General features: G+C 37.7%; 2 protein-coding genes across 3 annotated transcripts in view; one reads left to right on the forward strand and one right to left on the reverse strand.

Annotated features, from left to right (window-relative positions):
- The window catches only part of SPAG16 (sperm associated antigen 16), a 983948-nt gene that overhangs the window by 261976 nt on the left and 695524 nt on the right, over nucleotides 1-26448 (forward strand). The gene's annotated exons all lie outside the window — the stretch shown is intronic.
- Nucleotides 4267-5265, reverse strand: LOC106989134 (dnaJ homolog subfamily A member 1-like). The gene has a single exon (XM_053215755.1). It carries the CDS (start codon nucleotides 5205-5207, stop codon nucleotides 4278-4280), a length of 930 nt encoding a protein of 309 aa, XP_053071730.1. The 5' UTR covers nucleotides 5208-5265; the 3' UTR covers nucleotides 4267-4277.

Here is a 26448-nt window from a genome sequence, read left to right on the forward strand (position 1 = left end):
ATAAAATCCAAACTACTTTCCTTGAGTCTACACTCTGGCCCACCTCTTTCACCTCATTTCATTCCATTCTTTCCCTTGCTCATTCATTTCATCATACTGGCTTTATTTCTCATATATTAACCTCTTTCCTTTCTCTTTTTGAACTGTTCATATCTCACCCTGTAAGGACGGCCTCTTCTTTCTTTGTGTGTCAACTTAAATGTCATATTTTAGAGAGCATTTTCTACCCAATCTATTTAAATTGGCTTTTCCATTCATTCTTCGTAAGAGAATTCTGGGGTTTTTTTTGTACAGAACATATATATTTAAATCTTTTTCATTTGGTTAGTATTGATTTCTTTTCCATGTACTCAAGCTTCATGAGGGAGAGATTATATCTATTTTATTTACTACTGCTCTTTGGAGTCCATATCATAATTCCTGGTGTTCGTAGGTGTTGAATGAATGAATGATGGAATAATGTGGCCTAATTTCTTTTTTACTTTCATCCAATCAATTACCATATTGCATAGATGCACTACCTTCTTTATTTTCACATCAGTTCATTTTGTTACAAATTTATTTCTACTGCCATATTATAGATCTACATCATTTACTACTTTGTTACTTGTTACATCATTTACTGTTATTTGTTCTCTTGTCATTTTTCTGTCTTAGAAATCTCTATCTACATAATGGCTCTTCTTAAAACTTTAATCATATGACTTTTCTGATTATAGTTCTTCAACTACTCTCCATTGGCTTCAAAAAAAACACCAAATTTATAATATGCACACAATACTCCTTAAAAATTTTTTTAATGTTTATGTTTGAAAGACAGAGAGAAACAGAGTGTGAGCAGGTGAGGGGCAGAGAGAGAGGGAGACACAGAATCTGAAGCAGGCTCCAGGCTCTGAGCTGTCAGCACAGAGCCTGACACGGGGCTTGAACTCATGAACTGTGAGATCATGACCTGAGCAAAGTCAGACGCTTAACCAACTGAGCCACCCAGGCGCCCCTATAGTCCTTTAATCCTACATTCTCTTCTTGTTACAATATCACTTTCCACTTCTCTGCAAAATTCAACAAATATTTTTCTGTACACACTGTATTCACTCTCTCATCTCCAAATCTATCAATCAATCTAGATTCTATTATGTAGTTGTGATTATACAGTTTCTCATTTATTGGTTGCTGAAATACTTCAAACATAAATGAAAACAGAAAGAATAATATACTGAGCTTCACATAGTCATTAAAAGTTAGTAAAAAATGGCTAATTTTGCTTCAAGTATGCTCACTCAACTACCCCCACATATGAGATAATTTTGAAGCAAATATATGACACATTATTTCATCTATAAATATTTTGCCATATATTTCTAAAATACAAGGTCTCTTAAATTAAGGTATATTTTACATATAGTAAAGTACACAAATATCAAGTATGAAGCTTGGTATATACATACACACACGGACACACACACACACACACACACACTCATATAAACACAACTTTCAACATGAATATAGAACTTTGATACACTGAGAAGTTTTCTTTATGTAAAACTTAATGTTCATTAAGTTTTCTTTATGTAAAACTTAATGTTCATTCTTATCTCAATGAACATAAATTATTTTTGCCTTTATGAACATTAAACGAAGCAATTGAATAGTGTCTCTGTGGTGCCTGGTCTCTTTCACTTAACATACTATTTCTGAGATTTATCCATATTGTTATATAGGTATTTGGTAGTTAATTCTTTTTTTAGTTTGAGTAATAGTATAATAATAATAGTAATAGTAATAATATAATAGTAGTCCATTATATAAATATACCACAATTGTGTTGAAAGACATTCATTCATGTTTGTTTTTTTAGTTTTTGGTTATTATGAATAAACTGCTATGAACATTCATGTATGTGTCTTGGTGAAAATATGCTGATTCATAAGAGAGATATATGTTCAAGTTTAGTAGATACTACTAAACTGTTTTCCAATACTCTTACAAGCAAAGTATCAGAGTTCTAGTTTTTAACTGTGCTAAAAATTGATATTGTTAGTCCTCTTCATTATAGCTATTTTACTGATATATGTTGATATCTCATTGTGTTTTGACATTTTTTTCTGATAACAAAGGATTTGAGTTCTCTTTCATATGCTTTTTGGGTATTATTTCCAGATTTTTACTAATTACAAGTAATGTGGCCATGAACATTCTTGTAAACATCTCCTTAATTGGCCAGTTACTGAATATCCACCTGATCCTGGTTATTAATTTGGAGTTGGACCTTCTATATATCATGATCCCTGGTCTCATTTTCAACCCTGGATTTCATTATCTGCATCTGATCCTAAGCCTTCCTTATTTAGAGTACTGATTTCAGCTGATTTCTCTGTCTCTTAGTCCATGTTTAGCAATGAATGCTTCTCTAAAGCTGGAATCATCCATATCTTCAGTGAGAGGCAAAGCTTCATCTGCCTTGTAGCCCTACTGTCTTATGTTCATTGGAACAGAGACAATGGTGAATTAATTAATCCACAGAATATTATGGGAATCATCAGATAAGAATAAAGGTGGGAGAAGCTATTGATAAAGAAGGACAGAATATTCTCCTGGAAGAAAAATGGCAGAAGCATGTAAGAGAGCAGAAATCAGTTGGAGTTTATAGTGCATGTGTCTGACTCATCTGGAAGAAAGCATATTTTGGTTAGATGAAAGAAGATACAAGCTGGTAAAACACCTTGAAGGGTGGCCAAAGAGTTTTAATCTGGTTTAGTAGAAAATAGGGAGCAACCAACCATAACAGGTCTTAAATTAAAATTTCTTCCATGAGTATATTTTATGTTATAGGGTTTTTTTTCCTCATATTTTAAAAAAGCATATTTGATTGTTAAAATTTTAGTTTAACTGTAAGTACATATACTAGTTAGATATTTGTTTGCTTCTTTTTTATTACTTCTCTTGTATTCTTTTTTATTCTTTTATTTAAAAAACCAAAACAGGGGAGCTTCGGTGGCTCAGTCGGTTAGGTGTCCAATTTTGGCTTGGGTCATGGATCTTGCAATTCATGAGTTCGAGCCCCAAGCTGGGCTCTGTGCTGACAGCTCAGAGCCCAGAGCCTACTTAGGATTCTGTGTCTCCCTCTCTCTCTGCCCCTCCCCCACTCGTGCTCTGTATCACTTTCTCTCTCTCTCTCTCTCTCTCTCTCTGTCTCTCTCTCTCTCTCTCTCTCAAAAATGAACAGTAAAAAATTAAAAACAAACAAAAAACAACAAAACAACCCTTCAGTCATTTTTTTCTCAGTGCCTAAGTAATGAATTAAATATATGAGTTAACTTTATAGATTAATATTGATGGATTTTCTCTACCTACACCTGTGAAATTTGGGAAGATTAAGTCCATTCAGAATCTGTATTAGAACGTATCAGAATTTTCTCATGCATGGTCTAATTTAATCATCTGCTCTTTTGTAAAAAACAATGCTAGTAGATAAGATTATTGTCATTTTATACCTGACAAAGAAATTACTCAATTTGACTTAGCTAGAAGGGCAGAGCTTGAACATACACCTGAGACTACTGATTTGAAGCCCATTCCTTCATCCACTGTGAGTTGTCTGCTCTATTTACTAAGTGATCTACACCTACATGCATTTTAAAATTAATCTAAGATACAGTTGGTGTTCAACCAAGAGTTTTTTGTTTTCTTTTGCCCATGGATTGCAAATAATACTTGTATTTTTCTCTGGAGAAAGTTAGTAATTTGTCGGGTGCAAATGCCTCCAATTGTAAGGAAGCCATTTAAGTGATTACCCTTCCATTAAAGCTAATAGGCAACTTTCATGGTTATTTAATTTTGTTCTTTTTGGACCCCTATCCATTTTTCATATTTTCTAAGCTACTAAATTTAACTATGGCGGGTTATAATTTTTTCAGTGAGCAGTTATCTCTACTAATCCTTAAGACTATAGATTCAAATCTATGCCCATCAACTTTAATTTTGTTTTCTGTGTGTGTGTTTGTGTGTGTGTGTGTGTGTGTGTGTGTGTGTGTGTGTGAATGAGTGATAAGAGGGGAATAAGGAGGTGAGGTTCACAACTATGGTAGATACTGTGCTTTTATTTTTTTATTTTATTTTTTTCAGAGCTTTTATATTTTTTATTCTTCATTTAACTTTTAAAACACTACTATAGTTGAATATTAAAACAAAAATAGTAGCAAGTAGTGAGCTATGATTATAGTTCTTCACTCGTTCACTACTGCATGTACCAGCAATGTTATTCACTGGCCCCATTAAGAGGTCTGACCTCCCCGAGGGTGATGTTCATCATCCTCATATGCTTCTCCGTTGTAATGGCGCAGTCTTTCCTGATTTGGATCAAAGTCCACCAGTTCTACCTGGTCCGTTTCATCAGTCTCTTCTACTTCCTTCCTCTCAGGTAGGAGTTTTTCCAGCAAAGAGAGTTTATTAGGAGAGAGAAAGCCATTCTCAGGAAAGTTTACCTTAAATTCGATGACTAGGCAACCCTTTTCATATGGTCTACGATAAATTGGCATACCTTTATTCAGCACCCACTTGATATTTCCATGCTTGACAATCTGACCTGGATGAGAGGTAATGACAATGGCTCTGTTGTTAAGAGTAGATATTGGCTTTTGAAAGCCGCACAGTGCTTCAACCAGCTGTATGTCCATACACATGAAAAGATTCTCTCCTCGCCTAGTAAAAACAACATGGTCCTTCTGATCTAAAACAACGATAATAACTCCTGGTTCCAGTCCAGGTTCTTGGTCTCCTTCACCATGGAATGTTATCTTCTGGCCATCTTTCATGCCTTTGTCAATATGAACTTCTAGAATCTTTTCTTGAACTATCTTCCCTCCATTGCAGCTTTTACATCTATCTTTAGGATTGATCCGTTCCCCATGGCCATGGCACTCCATGCACACAGATTGAATTTGCTGAACCATTCCAGGTCCTATCTGATGAATTCTTATTTGCATTCCAGTACCTCTGCAATTGGGACAACATTCTACCGCTCCTTTCTTACCACCTCGGCCTTCACATTTGCTGCAAATCACATTCTTTTGCAGAGCTAGTTTTCTTGTTGCGCCATTATATAAATCTTCTAAGGTTACAGAGAACTGATGCACAACATTTTTACCTCTCCTTTCTCTCTGCATCCTTCCTCCTCCCCCCAAAAACATAACAAAGATGTCCATGGGGGGAGCCAAAACCACCACCTTCTCCACTTTCTTTAATTGCCTGTTCTCCTCCTTTGTCATACAATTCCCTTTTCTTCACATCAGATAGCACTTCAAAAGCTTGAGAAATCTGTTTAAATTTCTCTCCTTCATTTGGATTCTTGTCAGGGTGGTACTTCAAAGCCAATTTCCTGTAAGCCTTTTTCAATTCTTCCTGGGTGGCATTGAGTTTGACCTCCCAAAACATCACAGTAAGTAGTTTCTTTCACTGTTTTCTACAGCTGGTGAAGGGGCTGAGGCTGGTGTGGGGGAGCAGAAGGAGCGCATTGCTGGGCGCAGCTCCCCCGGCAGCTGCTCCTCCACTTTTCACCAAGCGTTTTGGAAAGTTCCCGATACTGTGCTTTTAAAGAGAAAATAAAACCTACTATAAATAAAGCAGGCAATTTTTTATCTTCATTTTTTAATTTTTTAGAAAGATTTATTTGTTTTTGAGAGAGAAAGTGGGGAAGGAGCAGAGAGAGATAGAGAGAGAGAGAGAGAGAGAGAAGAAGAAGAAGAAGAAGAAGAAGAAGAAGAAGAAGAAGAAGAAGAAGAAGAAGAAGAAGAAGAAGAAGAAGAATATCCAAAGTGGGCTCTGTGCTGACAGCAGCAAGCTCCATGTGGGGCTTAAACCTATGAGCCATGATTTCATGACCTGAGTCGAAATCTGATGCTCACTGAACCGACTGAGCCACCCAAGTGCCCCAAGGCAGGCAGTTTTTTACAAGAACAGCTCTTTAAAAAACTTATGTATTTTGCCACTTTGCAGAAGTGATAATAAAACTGATTATTCATTGATCCCAGAGGATTGGCTACAGCCAAAATCAAGGAAGAGCATGAACATTTTCCAGTGAGTTCATACATTCTGAAAATTAAGGCCAGGAAAACCCCAGACCCTTAGAAGCCTCCCAGGAGCCTTTTGCAACTATCAGCTTAATTTTCTACATTTGTTATAAATTACTGGAACAATGATTTATATTTACTATTCTAATACTTTCCCTTGCTTTTTAAATTCACTTTCCTTTAGAGACATAGTCATCTCTTTGACTCTACATTTATAAATTGTGGATATGCCAATTCTTCTGTGCTGCTGTTGCCATCTTAGTTTTCAAGGCTTTTGTTTTCTTCCCTGGGTATTTTTAGTGCATCCCTCTCTGTTTCCCTATGTGTGTCCTTTTAAATTTATTGTGAATACTACGTCTTCTAGTTGCTAGTTCAGTTTTCTCACAAACTAGAATGATTAACCAGTCCCTCTCTTAGACTCCTCAGTGGCAATCTCTTGAATTCCAGATCTCACTGAATATCTTTCCAAGTCCTCCAGTCAAATTCAGATTATGTTACCTCTCCTATCATTTAGGGCCCTGTCCTCTCAGGACATTTTTCTGCCCATCCCTACTACAGCACCGCCCCCCCCCCCATTTCCTTTTCCATCCAAACTGTCACATGGTTCTCATCATTAAAAGTGTAAATTGATTCCTATTTTCTCTGACTTTCCAGACTAAAAAATTGAATGTTGCTTTTTAAATCAGCTTTTAATGATAGTAGTGATGGTTGTATTCTGGAGGTACGCGTGCATGTGTATTTTTATTCGTAGCCTTTCAGGTTCCAATTCTCTAAATAAAATGTACTCTGCCTATTCAAAGTCCATTCAGTATAACTACCAAAGGCACAGAAAAGCAGTTCCCAATTAAGATATAGTCACGTCAGGTCATGGTTGCCAAGGCTCTTGGCTGGGACTCCCAACTAGCTTCTCTGTCATATCTCAATGTTGTAATTGTGACCAGTTTTATTTAAATATTCCTGCCACTTTTAATTCAAAGTGTATTGACTGGTTTGTTTTGGCTTCCTTTTTTTTCCTATTTTAATCACAACATGCTTAAATATTTTACTTTCAAGTATATTTTTGGTTGGGATAAAATAGTCAAGGACATTAAGCTGAAAATCAATGGGCATATATTAATAGTATGTCTTTTACTATATGATTTTATATTCAGGAATCTGTTCTAATGCTATACAACTTGAAAAATAAATGTAATGGTTATTACATTGAAGAACAAAAAAAGCTTAAATATCTTGATAAGCTATGTTAGATACAGTGTAAAGGATTTCAATCCATTTTTATGGCTTTGTTTGGCTTAAATGGAGTGTTTAGTTAATAATACTATGAATTATGTCTTCTATTTTATTTACTTCACAGACAGCTACATCATTAACCACCCTATTTTTTAGAAAATTTGCTATGTAATCTACTAATAGAATTCCCACAAGAAATAGAATTTTCTACTGTGAAACACATTTTCGTAATTCACATATATCTGATTATTACATTAGGTAATGATATGTGGTAACCTATGCAAGTATATAAATGACTAAAAATGTAGAGATCTTTTGTTTCATATTCTTAACATTTTACCATTTTGCAGTTGAAACCAGGGATATCTTTTTCTTTCCTTTTCTTTTTTTTTTCTTTCTGTATTTAAAATCAAGCTTCCCTTCTTTGGTTCACAGAAAGCTAGCCATTTTTAATACGGCTTTTTAGGATATTCTCCACAATCAATATTTTGTATAGGTGGACACTGAAAGCAATGAAGCAATAGCTTGATGATATAATCATGACAGTAGTAATAAAAGTTGCATTACTTTATATATATGTACAATGGCATTTGTTTATTGATCTCAAAATTGTGTCTGTGCTTATAGATTATGCATTCATATGTGTTAAATACCTACAGTAACATTAGAGTGAGGGTTTAAAGCGATTGGTGAGTTTTTTCATCTGAACTGTTATGCGTCCCATCTTTAGTTTAAATGTGCCAATCATCTTTATTTTTAATTAACAAACATATATTAATTAACTAGCAGTTGTTTCAATAATGTTCAGAGAGGAAATCTCAAGATTAATACATTTTGCACATAAGATATAAACATCTAAAATTTTAAGTGCCTGATCGGAATTTTTCTTTCCTCCCCCTCTTAGAATTATATCCACTCTTAACTTCTTGATTTTCTGATGTTTATCTTCAGCCAGGATACCTCTTCTGAACTCCAACTTCTTACTTTACATCTTTAAAAGACATTTCAAACTTGCTATGGCAGATATAAGCCCCTGACCTACTTCTTTCCTATTTCATTTAGTTTCCTAACTCCTTTTGCCCAGGTATTTTATTCAAAAATCTCAGAAATCTTGAGTCCTCTCGTTCTTCCATGATGAATATTTTATTAAGGAAACCTATTGGTTTTCCTTCAGACTATATCCAGTATCTGACCACTCCTCTCCATCTCCACTTATACTTCAAGCCAACACCGCATATCACTGATTAAAATAGCCTCCTAACTAGTCTCTCTGTTTATGCCTTTGTTCCCCTTCAAACTCAGCCAAGTCTATCCTCAAAAGAGTAGCCAAAGCAATCTCATTAAAATATAGTCAGATCTTACCCTTATGCTCACAAAACCCATTGGCTCTTTATTTAACTTAAAACAAAGGTTATTAAAGTCCTTAATAACCAACAAACTCTTACGTGATTAAGAGCCCTGTTAACTCTCTAACTTCATCTCATGATACTCTACTCCTTGTTCACTCTACCCCAGGCATAACTGGTCTTCTTTGAATAGACCAGATAATTTCTTCATCAGGGCCTTTGTAATTGCCAATCTGCTGCCTAGAATAATATTATCTCAAAAGTCTATATTGTTTTTTCCTTTGCCTACTTTAGATCTTATCCATATGATAGCTTCTCAATGAGGCCTTTCTTGTCAAAATATTATAAACGTTCTCTGATACCTCTTATCTACTTTCTCTGGTTTTGTCTTCTCCTTCACACTATTTCTCCTCAAGTTTTTATTCTCTGCCTCTCTTCTAGAATACATTTTTTAATGGAGGCCAGGATATTTTTCCTTTTTATTTCCCCTGCTATTCCATAGTATTTGACACATAATAGATGCTCAATAATATCTGGTTGATGCATGAATAACTTTTCCTATTCTTCCCCCATAGGGAAGAAAATTGGAATAGAGTGAGAGAGGATTCCTTAGTATAAGCTAAGAATGTAAGCATTCATCTCAAGGTTCTAAACAGATACTCTGAGTTATGGTGATTCCTACCTTTCAATCTCTTTTTGACACAGTGTGGTCAAGAAACAAGAGATCCTCTAGCTTTGAAAACAGAGTAACAACCCACTTTAAGTCCCATTCTTGTGTTTTGTTGGAAGAATATTCTGAATGGCAGGTATGGTAAATAGTGTCCTCCAAAACAACTTACTCATTGAAATCTTTTTGGGTAGAGGTGAGGGGAATAGGGATTAGATCTGTTTGCTAGCATAAAATTATCAGTATTCTTAGTATACACTAGAATTTTAAATGCCCTGCAGTGGTTGATTACATTCTCATACTACCTGGACTTGTATAACAAATTACAGTGTGAGGGATGCAAAGATCATAATGAGACACATGAAATATCTTTTCCTTTTCCCATCTTATCCTGAACCAGAAGACAATCAATGATGGGAATCAATAGGCTTCAGTCAATCTGAAGAAAAAGAGGAGGAGCAATTGACTTAAAATGCTTCTCAGTTAAACCTTTCATGCCTAGCCTATTGCAGATGTCTGGCCCTTTCTGTCTTCAGTCCTCTGGAGGCATCAGAGAATGAATACCCATCACAACAGCCCTGTCACTTTCTTTGAAAACAGAATGCCTGAATCTTGAACTTACAGTATGCACTCTGTTCATCTGCTTGATCACAAAGGTTGGGAACAATCCCATGTATGTCATTACATAAGTTTGACATTTATATTTGAAAAGGTTTACTCTTCTATTAGTTCATCTATAAAACTCCCTATTATGATTTCATAAGACGTTATGGGGCATTAGGATACAAAGATTGGTTAATATTGCACAGTCAGTGCATACTTTATGCTTATAGCAAAGAGAATTTATGATTGAAATTATGTTAGAAAACACCAAGTTTTGCAGTTAGTTTCATAACATTTTACCCAATTATGGAGTAGAGGGTGGGGCAGAAAAATCAATGTTTTCTTTGAACTTCTCAGTTGTTGATGACTATGCTAAGTTGCTTTTTACATTTACATTTATTTAATTTTATTTTATGTTATTTTATTTTATGTTATTTATTTTATTATTTTATTTTAATTTACATACAAATTAGTTAGCATATAGTGCAACAATGATTTCAGGAGTAAATTCCTTAGTGCCCCTTACCCATTTAGCCCATCCCCCCTCACACACCCCCTCCAGTAACCCTCTATTTGTCCTCCATATTTGTGAGTCTCTTATGTTTTTTCCGCCTCCCTGTTTTTATATTATTTTTGTTCCCTACCCTTATGTTCATCTGTTTTGTCTCTTAAAGTCCTCATATGAGTGAAGTCATATGATTTTTGCCTTTCTCTAATTTCGCTTAGCATAATACCCTCTAGTTACATTGTGTGTGTGTGTGTGTGTGTGTGTGTGTGTATATATATATATATATATATATATATATATATATATATATACACCACATTTTCTTTATACATTCATCCATCTCTATGGAAATTTGGGCTCTTTTCATACTTTGGCTATTGTTGATATGCTGCTATAAACATGGGGGTGCATGTGACCCTTTGAAACAGCACACCTGTATCCCTTGGATAAATCCCTAGTAGTGCAATTGCTGGGTCATAGGGTAGTTCTATTTTTAGTTTTTTGAAGAACCTCCATACTGTTTTCCAGAGTGGCTGCACCAGCTTGCATTGCCACCAACAATACAAAAGAGATCCTCTTTCTCCTAATCCTCGCCAACATCTGTTGTTGCCTGAGTTGTTAATTTAAGCCATTCTGACTGGTGTGAGGTGGTATCGCCTTGTGATTTTGATTTGTATTTCCCTGATGATGAGTGATGTTGAGCATTTTTTCATGTGTCAGTTGGCCATCTGAATGTCTTCTTTGGAGAAGTGTCTGTTCATGTCTTTTGCCCATTTCTTCACTGGATTATTTTTTGGGGGGGGGTGTTGAATTTGATAAGTTCTTTATAGATTTTGGATACGAACCCTTTATCTGATATGTCATTTGCAAATATCTTCTCCCATTTTGTTGGTTGCCTTTTAGTTTTGCTGATTGTTTCCTTTGCTGTGCAGAAGCTTTTTATTTTGATGAGGTCCCAGTAGTTCATTTTTGCTTTTGTTTCCCTTGCCTCAGGAGAAGTGTTGAGTAAGAAGTTGCTGTGGCCAAGATCAAAGAGGTTTTTGCCTGCTTTCTCCTCAAGCATTTTGATGGCTTCCTGTCTTACATTGAGGTCTTTCATCCATTTTGAGTTTATTTTTGTGTATGGTGTAAGAAAGTGGTCCAGGTTCATTTTTCTGCATGTTGCTGTCCAGTTTTCCCAGCACCACTTGCTGAAGAGACTGTCTTTATTCCATTGGTTATTATTTCATGCTTTTTCAAAGATTAGTTGGCCATACATTTGTGGGTCCATTTCTGGGTTCTCTATTCTGTTCCGTTGATCTGAGTGTCTGTTTTTGTGCCAATAACATACTGTCTTGATGATTACAGCTTTGAGGTATAGCTTGAAGTCTGGGGTTGTGATGCCTCCTGCTTTGGTTTTCTTTTTCAAGTTTGCTTTGGCTATTCGGGGTCTTTTCTGGTTCCATACAAATTTTAGAATTATTTGTTCTAGCTCTGTGAAGAATGCTGGTGTTAGTTTGATAGGGATTGCATTGAATATGTAGATTGCTTTGAGTAGTATCAACATTTTAACAGTATTTTTCTTCCTATCCTGGAGTATGGAATCTTTTTTCAATTTTGTGTCTTCTTCAATTTCTTTAATAAGCTTTCTACAGTTTTCAGTGTCTAGATTTTTCACCTCTTTAGTTAGATTTATTCCTAGGTATTTTATGGTTTTTGGTGCAACTATAAATGGGATTGATTCCTTGATTTCTCTTTATGTTGCTTCATTGCTGGTGTATAGGAATGCAACCTATTTCTGTGCGTTGATTTTATATCCTGCAACTTTGCTGAATTCATGAATCAGTTCTAGCAGTTTTTTGGTGGAATATTTAGGGTTTTCCAAATAGAGCATCATGTCATCTGCGAAGAGTGAAAGTTTGACCTCTTCCTGGCTGATCTGATGCCATTTATTTCTTTGTGTTGTCTGATTGCTGAGGCTAAGACTTCCAATACTGTGTTAAATAACAGTCGCAATAGTGGACATCCCTGTTTTGTTCCTGACCTTAGGGGGAAAGCTCTCAGTTTTTCCCCATTAAGGATGATATTAGCGTTGGGTCGTTCATATATGGCTTTTATGATCTCAAGGTATACTGCTTCTATCCCTACTTTCTTGATGGTTTTTATCAAGAAAGGATGTTGTATTTTGTTGAATGCTTTCTCTGCATCTGATGAGAGGATCATATGGTTCTTGCCCTTTCTTTTATTGATGTGATGAATCACGTTAATTGTTCTGCTGCTATTGAACCAGCCCTGCATCTCAGGTATAAATCCCACTTGGTTATGGTGAATAATTTTTTTAATGTATTGTAGGATCCAGTTGGCTAATATCTTGTTGAGAATTTTTGCATCCATGTTCATCAGGAAAATTGGTCTATAGTTTTCCTTTTTAGTGGGGTCTCTGGTTTTGGAATCAAGGTCATTCTGGCTTCATAGAAAGAGTTTAGAAGTTTTCCTTCCATTTCTATTTTTTGGAACAGCTTTAAGAGAATAGGTGTTAACTCTTCCTTAAATGTTTGGTAGAATTCACCTGGAAATCCATCTGGCCCTGGACTCTTGTTTTTTGGCAGATTTTTGATTACTAATTTGATTTCCTTACTGGTTATGGGTCTGTTCAAATTTTCTATTTCTTCCTGTTTAAGTTTTGGTAGTATAAATGTTTCTAGGAATTTGTCCATTTCTTCCAGGTTGCTCATTTTATTGGCATATAATTGCTCATAATATTCTCTTATTATTGTTTTTATTTCTGCTGTGTTGGTTGGTTGTGATCATTCTTCTTTCATTCTTGATTTTACTTATTTGGGTCCTTTCCTTTTTGTTTTTGATCAAACTGTCATTGGCTAGTGGTTTATCATATTGTTTATTCTTTCAAAGAACCAGCTTCTGGTTTCATTGATCTGTTCTACTATTTTTTTTTGTTTGTTTCGATAGCATTAATTTCTGCTCTAATCTTTACTATTTCCTGTCTATTGCTGGTTTGGGGTTTTATTTGCTGTTCCTTTTCCAGCTCTTTAAGGCATAAGGTTAGGTTGTGTATCTGAGATCTTTCTTCCTTCTTTAGGAAGGCCTGGATTGCTATATACTTCCTCTTATGACCACCTTTGCTGCATTCCAGAGGTTTTGGGTTGTGGTGTTATCATTTTCATGGGCTTCCATATACTTTTTAATTTCCTCTTTAACTTCTTGGTTAGTTCATTCATTCTTTAGGAAGATGTTCTTCAGTCTCCAAATATTTGTTACCTTTCCAAATTTTTTCTTGTGGTTGATTTGGAGATTCATAGCATTGTGGTCTGAAAATATGCACAGTATGATCTTAGTCTTTTTGTATTTGTTGAAGGTTGATTTCTGTTGCAGTATGTGATCTATTCTGGAGAGCATTTCATGTGCACTGGAGAAGAATGTGTATTCTGCTGCTTTAGGATGAAATGTTCTGAATATATGTTAAGTCCGTCTAGTCCAGTGTGTCATTCAAAGCCATTGTTTCCTTGTTGATTTTTTGATTAGATGATCTGTCCATTGCTATGAGTGGGGTGTTGAAGTCTTCTACCATTATGGTATTACTATCAATGAGTTCCTTTATGTTTGTGATTAATTGATTTATATATTTGTGTGCTTTCATATTTGGTGCATAAATGTTTATGATTATTAGGTCTTCTTGGTGGATAGACCCCTTAATTATGATTTAATGCCCTTCTTCGTCTCTTGATACAGTCTTTATTTTATTTTATTTTATTTTTTTAAAGTTTACTTTATTTTATTTTATTTTTTTTCAATATATGAAATTTATTGTCAAATTGGTTTCCATACAACACCCAGTGCTCATCCAAAAAGATGCCCTCCTCAATACCCATCACCCACCCTCCTCTCCCTCCCATGCCCCATCAACCCTCAGTTTGTTCTCAGTTTTTAAGAGTCTCTTATGCTTTGGCTCTCTCCCACTCTAACCTCTTTTTGTTCCCTTCCCCACCCCCATGGATTTCTGTTAAGTTTCTCAGGATCCACATAAGAGTGAAAACATATGGTATCTGCCTGTCTCTGTATGGCTTATTTCACTTAGCATCACACTCTCCAGTTCCATCCACGTTGCTACAAAGGGCCATATTTCATTCTTTCTCATTGCCATGTAGTACTCCGTTGTGTATATAAACCACAATTTCTTTATCCATTCATCAGTTGATGGACATTTAGGCTCTTTCCATAATTTGGCTATTGTTGAGAGTGCTGCTATAAACCTTGGGGTACAAGTGCCCCTATGCATCAGCACTCCTGTATCCCTTGGGTAAATTCCTAGCAGTGCTATTGCTGGGTCATAGGGTAGGTCTATTTTTAATTTTTTGAGGAACCTCCACACTGTTTTCCAGAGTGGCTACACCAATTTGCATTCCCCCCAACAGTGCAAGAGGGTCCCAGTTTCTCCACATCCTCTCCAGCATCTAGAATCTCCTGATTTGTCCATTTTGGCCACTCTGACTGGTGTGAGGTGATATCTGAGTGTGGTTTTGATTTGTATTTCCCTGATGAGGAGCGACGTTGAGCATCTTTTCATGTGCCTGTTGGCCATCTGGATGTCTTCTTTAGAGAAGTGTCTATTCATGTTTTCTGCCCATTTCTTCACTGGGTTATTTGTTTTTTGGGTGTGGAGTTTGGTGAGCTCTTTATAGATTTTGGATACTAGCCCTTTGTCCGATATGTCATTTGCAAATATCTTTTCCCATTCCATTGGTTGCCTTTTAGTTTTGTTGGTTGTTTCCTTTGCTGTGCAGAAGCTTTTTATCTTGATGAGGTCCCAGTAGTTCATTTTTGCTTTTAATTCCCTTGCCTTTGGGGATGTGTTGAGTAAGAGATTGCTACGACTGAGGTCAAAGAGGTCTTTTCCTGCTTTCTCCTCTAGGGTTTTGATGGTTTCCTATCTCACATTCAGGTCCTTTATCCATTTTGAGTTTACTTTTGTGAATGGTGTGAGAAAGTGGTCTAGTTTCAACCTTCTGCATGTTGCTGTCCAATTCTCCCAGCACCATTTGTTAAAGAGACTGTCTTTTTTCCATTGGATATTCTTTCCTGCTTTGTCAAAGATGAGGTGGCCATACGTTTGTGGGTCTAGTTCTGGGGTTTCTACTCTATTCCATTGGTCTATGTGTCTGTTTTTGTGCCAATACCATACTGTCTTGATGATTACAGCTTTGTAGTAGAGGCTAACGTCTGGGATTTTGATGCCTCCTGCTTTGGTCTTCTTCTTCAAAATTACTTTGGCTATTCGGGGCCTTTTGTGGTTCCATATGAATTCTAGGATTGCTTGTTCTAGCTTCGAGAAGAATGCTCATGCAATTTTGATTGGGATTGCATTGAATGTGTAGATAGCTTTGGTACTATTGACATTTTGACAATATTTATTCTTCCAATCCATGAGCACGGAATGTTTTTCCATTTCTTTATATCTTCTTCAATTTCCTTCATAAGCTTTATGTAGTTTTCAGCATACAGACCTTGTACATCTTTGGTTAGATTTATTCCTAGGTATTTTATACTTCTTGGTGCAGTTGTGAATGGGATTAGTTTCTTTATTTGTCTTTCTGTTGCTTCATTATTAGTGTATAAGAATGCAACTGATTTCTGTACATTGATTTTGTATCCTGCAACTTTGCTGAATTCATGTATCAGTTCTAGCAGACTTTTGGTGGAGTCTATCGGGTTCTCCATGTATAATATTATGTCATCTGCAAAAAGTGAAAGCTTGAATTCATCTTTTCCAATTTTTATGTCTTTGATTTCCTTTTGTTGTCTGATTGCTGATGCTAGAACTTCCAACACTATGTTAAACAACAGCAGTGAGAGTGGACATCCCTGTCGTGTTCCTGATCTCAGGGGGAAAGCTCTCAGTTGTTCCCCATTGAGGATGATGTTAGCTGTGGGCTATTCATGAATGGCTTTTATGAGCTTTAAGTATGTTCCTTCTATCCCAACTTTCTCAAGGGTTTTTATTAAGAAAGGATGCTGAATTTTGTCAAATGCCTTTTTTTGTATCGATTGACAGGATCATTTGGTTCTTATCTTTTCTTTTATTAAGGTGATATATCACATTGATTGATTTGCCAATGTTGAACCAGCCCTGTTTCCCAGGAATGCATCCCACTTGATCATGGTGAATAATTCTTTTTATATGCTGTTGAATTCCATTTGCTAGTATCTTACTGAGAATTTTTGCATCCATATTCATCAGGGATATTGGCCTATAGTTCTCTTTTTTTACTGGGTCTCTGGTTTAGGAATCAAAGGAATGCTGGCTTCATAGAATGACTCTGGAAGTTTTCCTTCCCTTTCTATTTCTTGGAATAGCTTGAGAAAGATAGGTATTATCTCTGCTTTAAACGTCTGGTAGAACTCCCCTGGGAAGCCATCTGGTCCTGGACTCTTATTTGTCGGGAGGTTTTTGAGAACTGATTCAATTTCTTCGCTGGTTATGGGTCTGTTCAAGCTTTCTATTTCCTCCTGATTGAGTTTTGGAAGTGTGTGTGTGTTAGGAATTTATCCATTTCTTCCAGGTTGTCCAGTTTGTTGGCATATAATTTTTCATAGTATTCCCTGGTAATTGCTTGTATGTCTGAAGGATTGGTTGTAATAATTCCATTTTCATTCATTATTTTATCTATTTGGGTCATCTCCCTTTTTTTTGAGAAACCTGGCTAGATGTTTATCAATTTTGTTTATTTTTTCAAAAAACCAACTCTTGGTTTCATTGATCTGCTCTACAGTATTTTTAAGATTCTATATTGTTTTTTTCTGCTCTGATCTTTATTATTTCTCTTCTTCTGCTGGGTTTAGGGTGTCTTTGCTGTTCTGCTTCTATTTCCTTTAGGTGTGCTGTTAGATTTTGTATTTGGGATTTTTCTTGTTTCTTGAGATAGGCCTGGATTGCAATGTATTATCCTCTCAAGACTGCCTTCACTGCATCCCAAAGCATTTAGATTGTTGTATTTTCATTTTCCTTTGTTTCCATATATTTTTTTAATTTCTTCTCTAATTGCCTGGTTGACTCATTCATTCTTTAGTAGTGTGTTCTTTAACCTCCATGCTTTTGGAGGTTTTCCAGGCTTTTCCCTGTGGTTGATTTCAAGCTTCATAGCATTGTGGTCTGAAAGTATGCATGGTATGATCTCAATTCTTGTATACTTATGAAGGGCTGTTTTGTGACCCAGTATGTGATCTATCTTGGAGAAGGTTCCATGTGCACTCGAGAAGAAGGTATATTCTGTTGCTTTGGGATGCAGAGTTCTAACTGTATCTGTCAAGTCCATCTGATCCAATGTGTCATTCAGGGCCCTTGTTTCTTTATTGACCATGTATCTAGATGATCTATCCATTTCTGTAAGTGGAGTGTTAAAGTCCCCTGCAATTACCACATTCTTATCAATAAGGTTGCTTATGTTTGTGAGTAATTGTTTTATATATTTGGGGGCTCCCGTATTCAGCACATAGACATTTATAATTGTTAGCTCTTCCTGATGGATAGACCCTGTAACTATTATATAATGCCCTTCTTCATCTCTTGTTACAGCCTTTAATTTAAAGTCTAGTTTGTCTGATATAAGTATGGCTACTCAAGTTTTGTTTTGACTTCCAGTAGCATGATAAATAGTTCTCCATCCCCTCACTTTCAGTCGGAAGGTGTCCTCAGGTCTAAAATGAGTCTCTTGTAGACAGCAAATAGATGGGTCTTGTTTTTTTATCCATTCTGATACCCTATGTCTTTCAGTTGGTGCATTTAGTCCATTTACGTTCAGTGTTATTATAGAAAGATATGGGTTTAGAGTCATTGTGATGTATGTAGGTTTCATGCTTGTAGCAATGTGTCTGGTACTTTGTCTCACAGGATCCCCCTTAGGATCTCTTGTAGGGCTGGTTTAGTGGTGACGAATTCCCTCAGTTTTTGTTTGTTTGGGAAGACCTTTATCTCTCCTTCTATTGTGAATGAGAGACAGCTGGATAAAGGATTCTTGGCTGCATATTTTTCTGTTCATCACATTGAAGATTTCCTGCCATTCCTTTCTGACCTGCCAAGTTTCAGTAGAGAGATCCGTCACAAGTCTTATCGGTCTCCCTTTATATGTTAGAGCGTGTTTATCCCTAGCTGCTTTCAGAATTTTCTCTTTATCCTTGTATTTTGCCAGTTTCACTATGATATGTCATGCAGAAGATCGATTCAAGTTACGTCTGAAGGGAGTTCTCTGTGCCTCTTGGATTTCAATGCCTTTTTCCTTCCCCAGATCAGGGAATTTCTCAGCTATGATTTCTTCAAGTACACCTGCAGCACCTTTCCCTCTCTCTTCCTCCTCTGGAATACCAATTATGCGTAGATTATTTCTCTTTAGTGCATCACTTATTTCTCTAATTTTCCCCTCATACTCCTGGATTTTTTTATCTCTCTTATTCTCAGCTTCCTCTTTTTCCATAACTTTATCTTTTAGTTCGCCTATTCTCTCCTCTGCCTCTTCAATTCGAGCTGTGGTCATCTCCATTTTATTTTGCAATTCATTTATAGCATTTTCTAGTTCCTCCTGGCTGTTTCTTAGTCCCTTGATCTCTGTAGCAATAGATTCTCTGCTGTCCTTTATACTGTTTTCAAGCCAGCGATTAATTTTATGACTATTATTCTAAACTCACTTTCTGTTATATTGTTTAAATCGTTTTTTGATCAGTTCGTTAGCTGTCGTTATTTCCTGGAGGTTTTTTTGAGGGGAATTTTTCCGTTTCGTCATTTTGGATAGTCCCTGGAGTGGTGATGAACTTCAGGGCACTTCCCCTGTGCTGTCTTGAATATCCTGTGTTGGTGGGCGGGGCTGTAGTCAGACCTGATGTTTGCCCCCAGCCCACCGCTGGGGCCACAGTCAGACTGGTGTGTGCCTTCTCTTTCCCTCTCCTAGGGGCGGGATTCACTGTGCGGTGGTGTGGCCCGTCTGGGCTACTTGCACACTTCCAGGCTTGTGGTGCTGGGGATCTGGCGTATTAGCTGGGGTGGGTCAGCAAGGTGCACATGGGTGGGAGGGGTAGGCTCAGCTCACTTATCCTTCAGTGATCCACTTTGGGAGGGGCGCTGCTGCACCAGGAGGGAGTCAGACCCACTGCCGGAGGGATGGATCCGCAGAAGCACAGTGTTGGGTGTTTGCGCAGTGCAAGCAAGTTCCCTGGCAGGAACTGGTTCTCTTTGGGATTTTGGCTGGGGTATGGACAAGGGAGATAGTGCTGGTGAGTGCCTTTGTACCCCGCCAAGCTGAGCTCTGTCGTCCGGGGCTCAACACTCTCCCTCCCATTGTCCTCCAGTCCTCCCGTTCTCCGAGCAGATCTGTTAGCTTATAACCTTCCAAATGTTAAGTCCCACTTGCTGTCGGAACACACTCTGTCCAGCCCATCCGCTTTTGCAAGCCAGACTCAGGGCCTCTGTTTGGCTGGCAGGCTGCCCCTCTGCCCCGGCTCCCCCCCCCACCAGTCCGTGTAGGGCATACCACCTCTTCGCCCTTCCTACCCTCTTCCGTGGGCCTCTTGTCTGTGCTTGGTTCCAGAGAATCCGTTGTGCTAGTCTTCTGGCAGTGTTCTGGGTTATTTAGGCAGGTGTAGGTGGAATCCAAGTGATCAGCAGGATGCGGTGAGCCCAGTGTCCTCCTACGCCACCATCTTCCCCTCTTCTCCGATACAGTCTTTATTTTAAAGTCTAGATTGTCTGATATAATTATGGCTACTCCAGCTTTCTTTTGTTGACCATTAGTATAATAGATGGTTCTCCAACCCCTTACTTTCAATCTGAAGGTGTCTTTAGGTCTGAAGTGGGTCTCTTGTAAACAGCATGTAGATGTATCTTGTTTTCTTATCCATTCTGTTACCCTATGTCTTTTGATTGCAGCGCTGAGTTCATTGACCTTTAGAGTGAGTGGTGAAGTATATGAATTCATTGCCATTATGTGGCTTGTAGAGTTGGAGTTTCTGGTGGTGTTCTCTGGTCCTTTTTAATCTTTGTTGCTTTTGGTATGTATGTATGTATGTATGTATGTTTTTATATTTTCATCTTTTCTCCCCTCAGAGAGTCCCCCTCAAAATTTCTTGCAAGGCTGTTTTAGTGGTCACAAACTCCTTTAATTTTTGCTTGTCTGGGAAACTTTTTATCTCTCCTTCTCTTTTGAATGACAGTCTTGCAGGGTAAAGAATTCTTGGCTGCATATTTTTTTGATTCAGCACAGTGAATATATCCTGCCACTCCTTTCTGGCCTGCCGAGTTTCTGTGGGTAGGTCTGCTGCAAACCTGATCTGTCTTCCTGGTAGGTTAAGGACGTTTTTTCCCTTGCTGCTTTCATGATTCTCGCTTTGCCTATTTGGTGAATTTGACTGTGATATGCCTTGTTGATGGCCGGTTTTTGTTGAATCTAATGGGAGTCCTCTGTGCTTCCTGGATTTTGATGTCTGTTCTTTCCCCAGGTTAGGAAACTTTTTGCTATGATTTGCTCACATAACCCTTCTACCCCTATTTCTGTTTCTTCCTCTTCTGGGACACCTATGATTCTGATGTTGTTCCTTTTTAATGAGTCACTGATCTCTCTAATTCTTGAATCATGCTCTTTTGCCTTAATCTCCCTCATTTTTTATGCTTCATTATTCTCCATAAGTTTATCCTCTATATCACTGATTCTCTGTTCTGCCTCATCCATCCTTGCTGCTGCGGCATCCATTCATGATTGCAGCTCAGTTATAGCATTTTTTATTTCATCCTGACTAGTTTTTACTTCTTTTATCTCTGCAGAAAGGGATTCTGATCTATTTTTGACTCCAGCTAGTATTATTATCGAGATTCTAAATTCTGGTTCAGACATCTTGCTTGTATCTGTGTTGGTTAAGTCGCTGGCTGTCGTTTCTTACTGCTCTTTCTTTTGGGGTGAATTCCTTTGTTTCATCATTTTGAAGGGAGAAAAGGAATTGAGATAGAAAAAATTAAAATTAAAAAATATTAAAATTAAAATAATTAAACACACACACACAAAATCAAATAAATGATGCTATATCCTAGGTGTGTTTTGGTCTGGGTGTTGAAAGTGGCTTGATAGATTAGAGAAAAAAGGGGAAAAAAGAAAAAAAAAAGGTAATTGTTGGAAAATTTGAAGAAAATGAATACGTTGAAGTAGACAAAAATGAAATGATGGAAGTAAACTAGAATTTGAAAAAAATTACACAAAAGTAAAAAATATAATTAAAAAAATCAATAAAAATATTTTTAATAATTATTAAAAATAAAAATGAATTTTTTCTCTTTCTGTATTCAAGAAAAAGAAAAGAAATGCAAAAGAGAAAAAAAATCAAATCATTTGAAAATTTGAAAAAATGAATACACCAAAGTAGACTAAAATAAAATTATGGAAGTAAAATAGAATTTGAAAAACATTTACACAAAAGTAAAAAATATAGTGAAAAATGAAAAAAATATTTTTAATAAAAATTGAAAATAACGATGATTTTTTTCTCTTTCTGTATTCAAGAAAAAGAAAAGAAATGAAAAAAGAGAAAAAAATTAAAAAAAGAAAGAAAAAAAAGAAAGAAAATTGAATGGATGTACCTGCTAACAGACTGAAATATGACTGACGTTACTTTATTTTCCCCTGGAAGTCAGATCAGGAAGCACTTTATAGTCCATAAACTAAGCAGGCAGTGAGACTTCTGTTCTTGAAAGGCAAGGTTGCCCCAGTTGGGCAAGGCTTAGTGTAATGGCTCTGTTCTCCACTAGATGGTGCTGCTAGCCTGCTGGGGTGGATTGTTGTGGCACCTGTAGGTGCATATGCTCATGGGCGGGAGCGGTGAAAATGACATCACCCAGCTATGCAGTCTGTGGTATCGGAACTCTTTTCTCCTTGACCAGCAATCCTGCACCTGTCCTTTGTCTTCAGCTTTCATCCACTCCCCACTTTTACACTGTCTGTGACCAAGCCCCAGGTAGTACCTCTCTCCAGAGTTTTGTCTCAGATGTGGCTGATTTCCTGGCTCCTTATTTCTGAGGAACTGCAGCTTTGACCCGTTCCTCCCTGCTGCAGAGGGTCTCACTGAGTAATGGCTGAATACCGGCCACACTCAGGAGAGTTCACAGGATCTTGCTGCTGCCTTTGCCCAGAGACTTCAGCCCGGTGCCAGCCCTCCCCAGAAAAAGTTCGCAAGATAGTGTAGCAGCAGTGGTTCAGGGATTATGGAAAATCACAGCACACATCTGGCACCAGGCTTCACCCTTAGGGCCTTGTTCCAGCACTATTTGAATGTGGCCGTTCTCTGGGGTCTGCTGGGCCCAGGTTGCCTCATAGCCTCTACCAAATGTCCTTCTAGCAGTGGAACTGCTTCTCCCCATGTGGCTTGAGAACCTCCCAGACCCCACTCTGCTCCTGGGGATTCACCCTTCCCACCAGAGCACCGCCAGTTATCGAGCTGCAGAGTTGCAGACTCTGCGCTCCCTCTGTTTACAGTGTTAATGGAATTTAAACCCTCTCCTTTCTCCCTTTTTAGTTCAGTCCCTGCGGCTGTTTCCAATTTTCCACTTTCTCTCCAGCTGCTTTTGGGGAGGGGTGCTTTTCCTGTTTTCTCTCCACTGTCTCTGTCCTCTCTCTACATGAAAAAGCACGTCCCTGCCCTCCGCGGCTTCTCTGTCCCCAAGTTCACCTCTCCATGCCATGTATCTGCTGAGTTCTGTGGTTCAGGTTGTGCAGATTGTTGTGTTAATCCTCAGATCAGTTTTCTAGGTGTGCAGGATGGTTTAGTGTTGGTCTGGCTGTATTTCATGGATGAGAGACACAGAAAAAACTTCCATGCTGTTCCACCATCTTGGCTCCCTCCACATTTACATTAATTTTTAAAATCATTCTTCAGCATTGGTATTAGAACTATTTTACTGAAGAGTAACCCAAGAGTCTCAGAGTGATTAAGTGGTTTCCTCAAGATCAAGCTGACACAGTCAGACGATCATCTGCAAATATTTATTGAACACCCATGGGCACAACTATTATTGTAAGATAATACAGACACAGTTGCAATCCTCATGATTTTCTAGGTGAGAAAAACCCATCAATAAGAATTCCAAAATTATTGTTACGAGTGAATAGTGTATTAGGATTTTTGAGATTTTGCCCATTGCTTATATAAGACAAACTTCATTTTGCAAGTGTAGACATGATACTCTAATAACTTAAGTAAAATAATTGAATAATTTTAGCTAAATTATTTATTATTACTTAACATTAGAAAACATTAGTTTGAATTGTGTAAATAGCTGCTGTTACACATTAAAGAGGATAGAACCAGGGGTGCCTGGGTGGCGCAGTCGGTTAAGCATCCGACTTCAGCCAGGTCACGATCTCGCGGTCCGTGAGTTCGAGCCCCGCGTCGGGCTCTGGGCTGATGGCTCAGAGCCTGGAGCCTGTTTCCAATTCTGTGTCTCCCTCTCTCTCTGCCCCTCCCCCGTTCATGCTCTGTCTCTCTCTGTCCCAAAAATAAATAAATGTTAAAAAAAAAATTAAAAAAAATAAAAAAAATAAAGAGGATAGAACCAGACTATAGCTATAGATAATAGACTATATATTTTGTTATATGGCTTACAACATGAATGTTACTTTGTGCAATTATTACAATAATTCTGTGAAATTACTTCTTTTGCCTGTGAGGAAATCTGAGATGAGCCTGTTTAATGGTTATTCAAAGCCACATGAGTGGCAGAGTGAGAATTCAAACCCACATCTTGGCTAGTGCTATTTTCTGAGCTCCAAAAGAATATGTAAACTCACCTCCAGATTCTCTGTGTGTGGAAAAAATATCCTCTAGCAAATTGTTCTGTCTAATGTTACTGCATAATTAAGCAGATTATAGGATAAATTAATGTGTTGACATAGTTAACTATTTCTTATTTACTTTTCTTTCCCTGTGGAGCAGGCTACACTGTAGGAGGCCTTTTAAATGGAAACATCCCATTACCTTTCTTAACACAGAGGTAGGGAGACAAACACAGCAACAAATACAGCTACTAAAGCTGCCCTTAGGCACCCTGAAAAGATGTCATCTCAAACATCAGAGAGCAGTAAATCATAGAAGGAAGGTGGCAGTAGGGGGAAGTCAAAAGACTTGTTTTTTCTCAAAATGTGATTTGCTTCACGATTCTGAGGGAGCTCATTAAACATGCAGATTCCTGGGCTTCAGCCTAAACTACTGAATCTGAATCTCACAGCTGAGTCCCAAATGTGTCAATTATAAAAGCTCCCTAGGTGATTTTTTTTTTCATTAAGGCACATTAAATATTGAGACTCTGATACATAGTTCATTCTGAGTCAACAGACTTCAGTTAGGATACTTTGTCTGCACTAGGATACTCTGCCTAATTTAAACAGGAATTTACTGAAAGATCTCAAAAGTTGATTGAGGCAGAAGAAGCAGTTAGTCCTTGAGATCTAGGAAGAGTAAACCACAACATGAACAATCTGTTCAGGACATCATAGCTCACTCTGGATAGATACCAACCATTTTTAGGGTCTTTGCCTTTCAGGATTGTAACAGATCAGAATCAGCCCCTTGTCTAATGGGTAGCTGGCCTCCCAGACCAGGCTGATCCAGTGGGGAAAAGGCATTTCCAGTAAGGAATCTGGATGCTAGCAGAAAGGGGAATTAATACTTAGCAGTCTAAACACAACTGCCCTCGGTATAGTACATAAGAGTTTAGTTTCATTATTGACTGAAGTCTGATATGGCATTCTGCAGGCATATTATTACTGCAGGCAACTCCAGTAAGATCTAGCCTGGAAGGTGCCTCCACTTAGAGAAACAATATTTAATTGCTAGTTATGAACTCTAATGCCATCAAGTGACAGTGAATGCTGGAGCTTTAAAAGGTCTCAGTCTGGCCTACCTCTGCCCTGTGGTGTCCCTTCATGTCCTCAAAGCTTTCCTTGTGGACAGCTAATCATTCCCTTACCCTCACGACAAGCGGGCCTGTCGAGTTTTAGGTGGTAGCTCCCAAGTTTGAGTAACTCAATAATGTTTTGTTATGAAAAGATAGAAGAAATAAATCAATTTTTTATGGGGTAGTACCCACTTTGGTTACTGACTAAAGTTTAATTATTCATATAACTATAATTCCCATGCCATCAGGTTTCCATCTTCTGCTTGCTGCCTTAACATTCTTTCTACCTAGAATACTTCTCCTCCAGACCATCACATTTTGGGGTCCTTATCTGTATTCATATTTTAGCTCAAATGAGATTTTTCCAAGGAGCTCTTTCCAACCATCAAACCTCTATAAACTGTCCTTATCTTCTACCATGTCCCTTCTGCCCCTGCCTGATCATTCCCCAGTCCCATTGCCACATGTTTCTTTCATAATACTCCTCATGATCTCAGATCTTTTATAGGTGAGTTGGTTATTTCTTATATCATTAGAGTGGCACCTGGGTAGCTCAGTCGATCAAATATCCAACTCTTGATCTTGGCTCAGGTCACGATCTCGCAGTTTGTGAGTTGGAGTCCTGGATTGGGCTCTATGCTGACAGCATGGAGCCTGCTTGGGATTGTGTCTCTCCTTCTCTCTGCCCCTGCCCCACTCGCTCTCTGTCTCTCCCAAAAAATAAATAAACTTAAAAAATATTTAATATCGTTAGAATATTAACCACCCCCTTTCATGCCATACACACACACACCCAAATGAACTGGAAAGTACTTGCCCACTTCATTTTGACATGCCCAAGACTGCATCTTATTTTGAGTAGGACATAAGGAATTTATATTTCTTACCTGAATACATAGTTCTCATAATGTCAGTCTCCTTAGCATGGGTATGGATGACTCTTCTTTTCTATCCTGCCTTTTTTTTTTTAATGTTTATTTATTTTTGAGAGAGAGAGAGAGAAAGCATGAGAATGGGAGGGGCAGAGAGAGAGGGAGACACAGAATGCGAAGCAGGCTCCAGGCTCTGAGCTGTCAGCACAGAACCCAACGTGGGGCTCAAACCCA

The sequence above is a fragment of the Acinonyx jubatus genome, chromosome C1 (genome assembly GCF_027475565.1).
Source record: "Acinonyx jubatus isolate Ajub_Pintada_27869175 chromosome C1, VMU_Ajub_asm_v1.0, whole genome shotgun sequence".
In the NCBI taxonomy this organism is placed as follows: Eukaryota; Metazoa; Chordata; class Mammalia; order Carnivora; family Felidae; genus Acinonyx; species Acinonyx jubatus.

Coding starts and splice junctions, on each gene's coding strand:
- LOC106989134 (XM_053215755.1), bottom strand. CDS start 5,207: ATGGACATCTTTGTTATGTTTTTGGGGGGAGGAGGAAGGATGCAGAGA.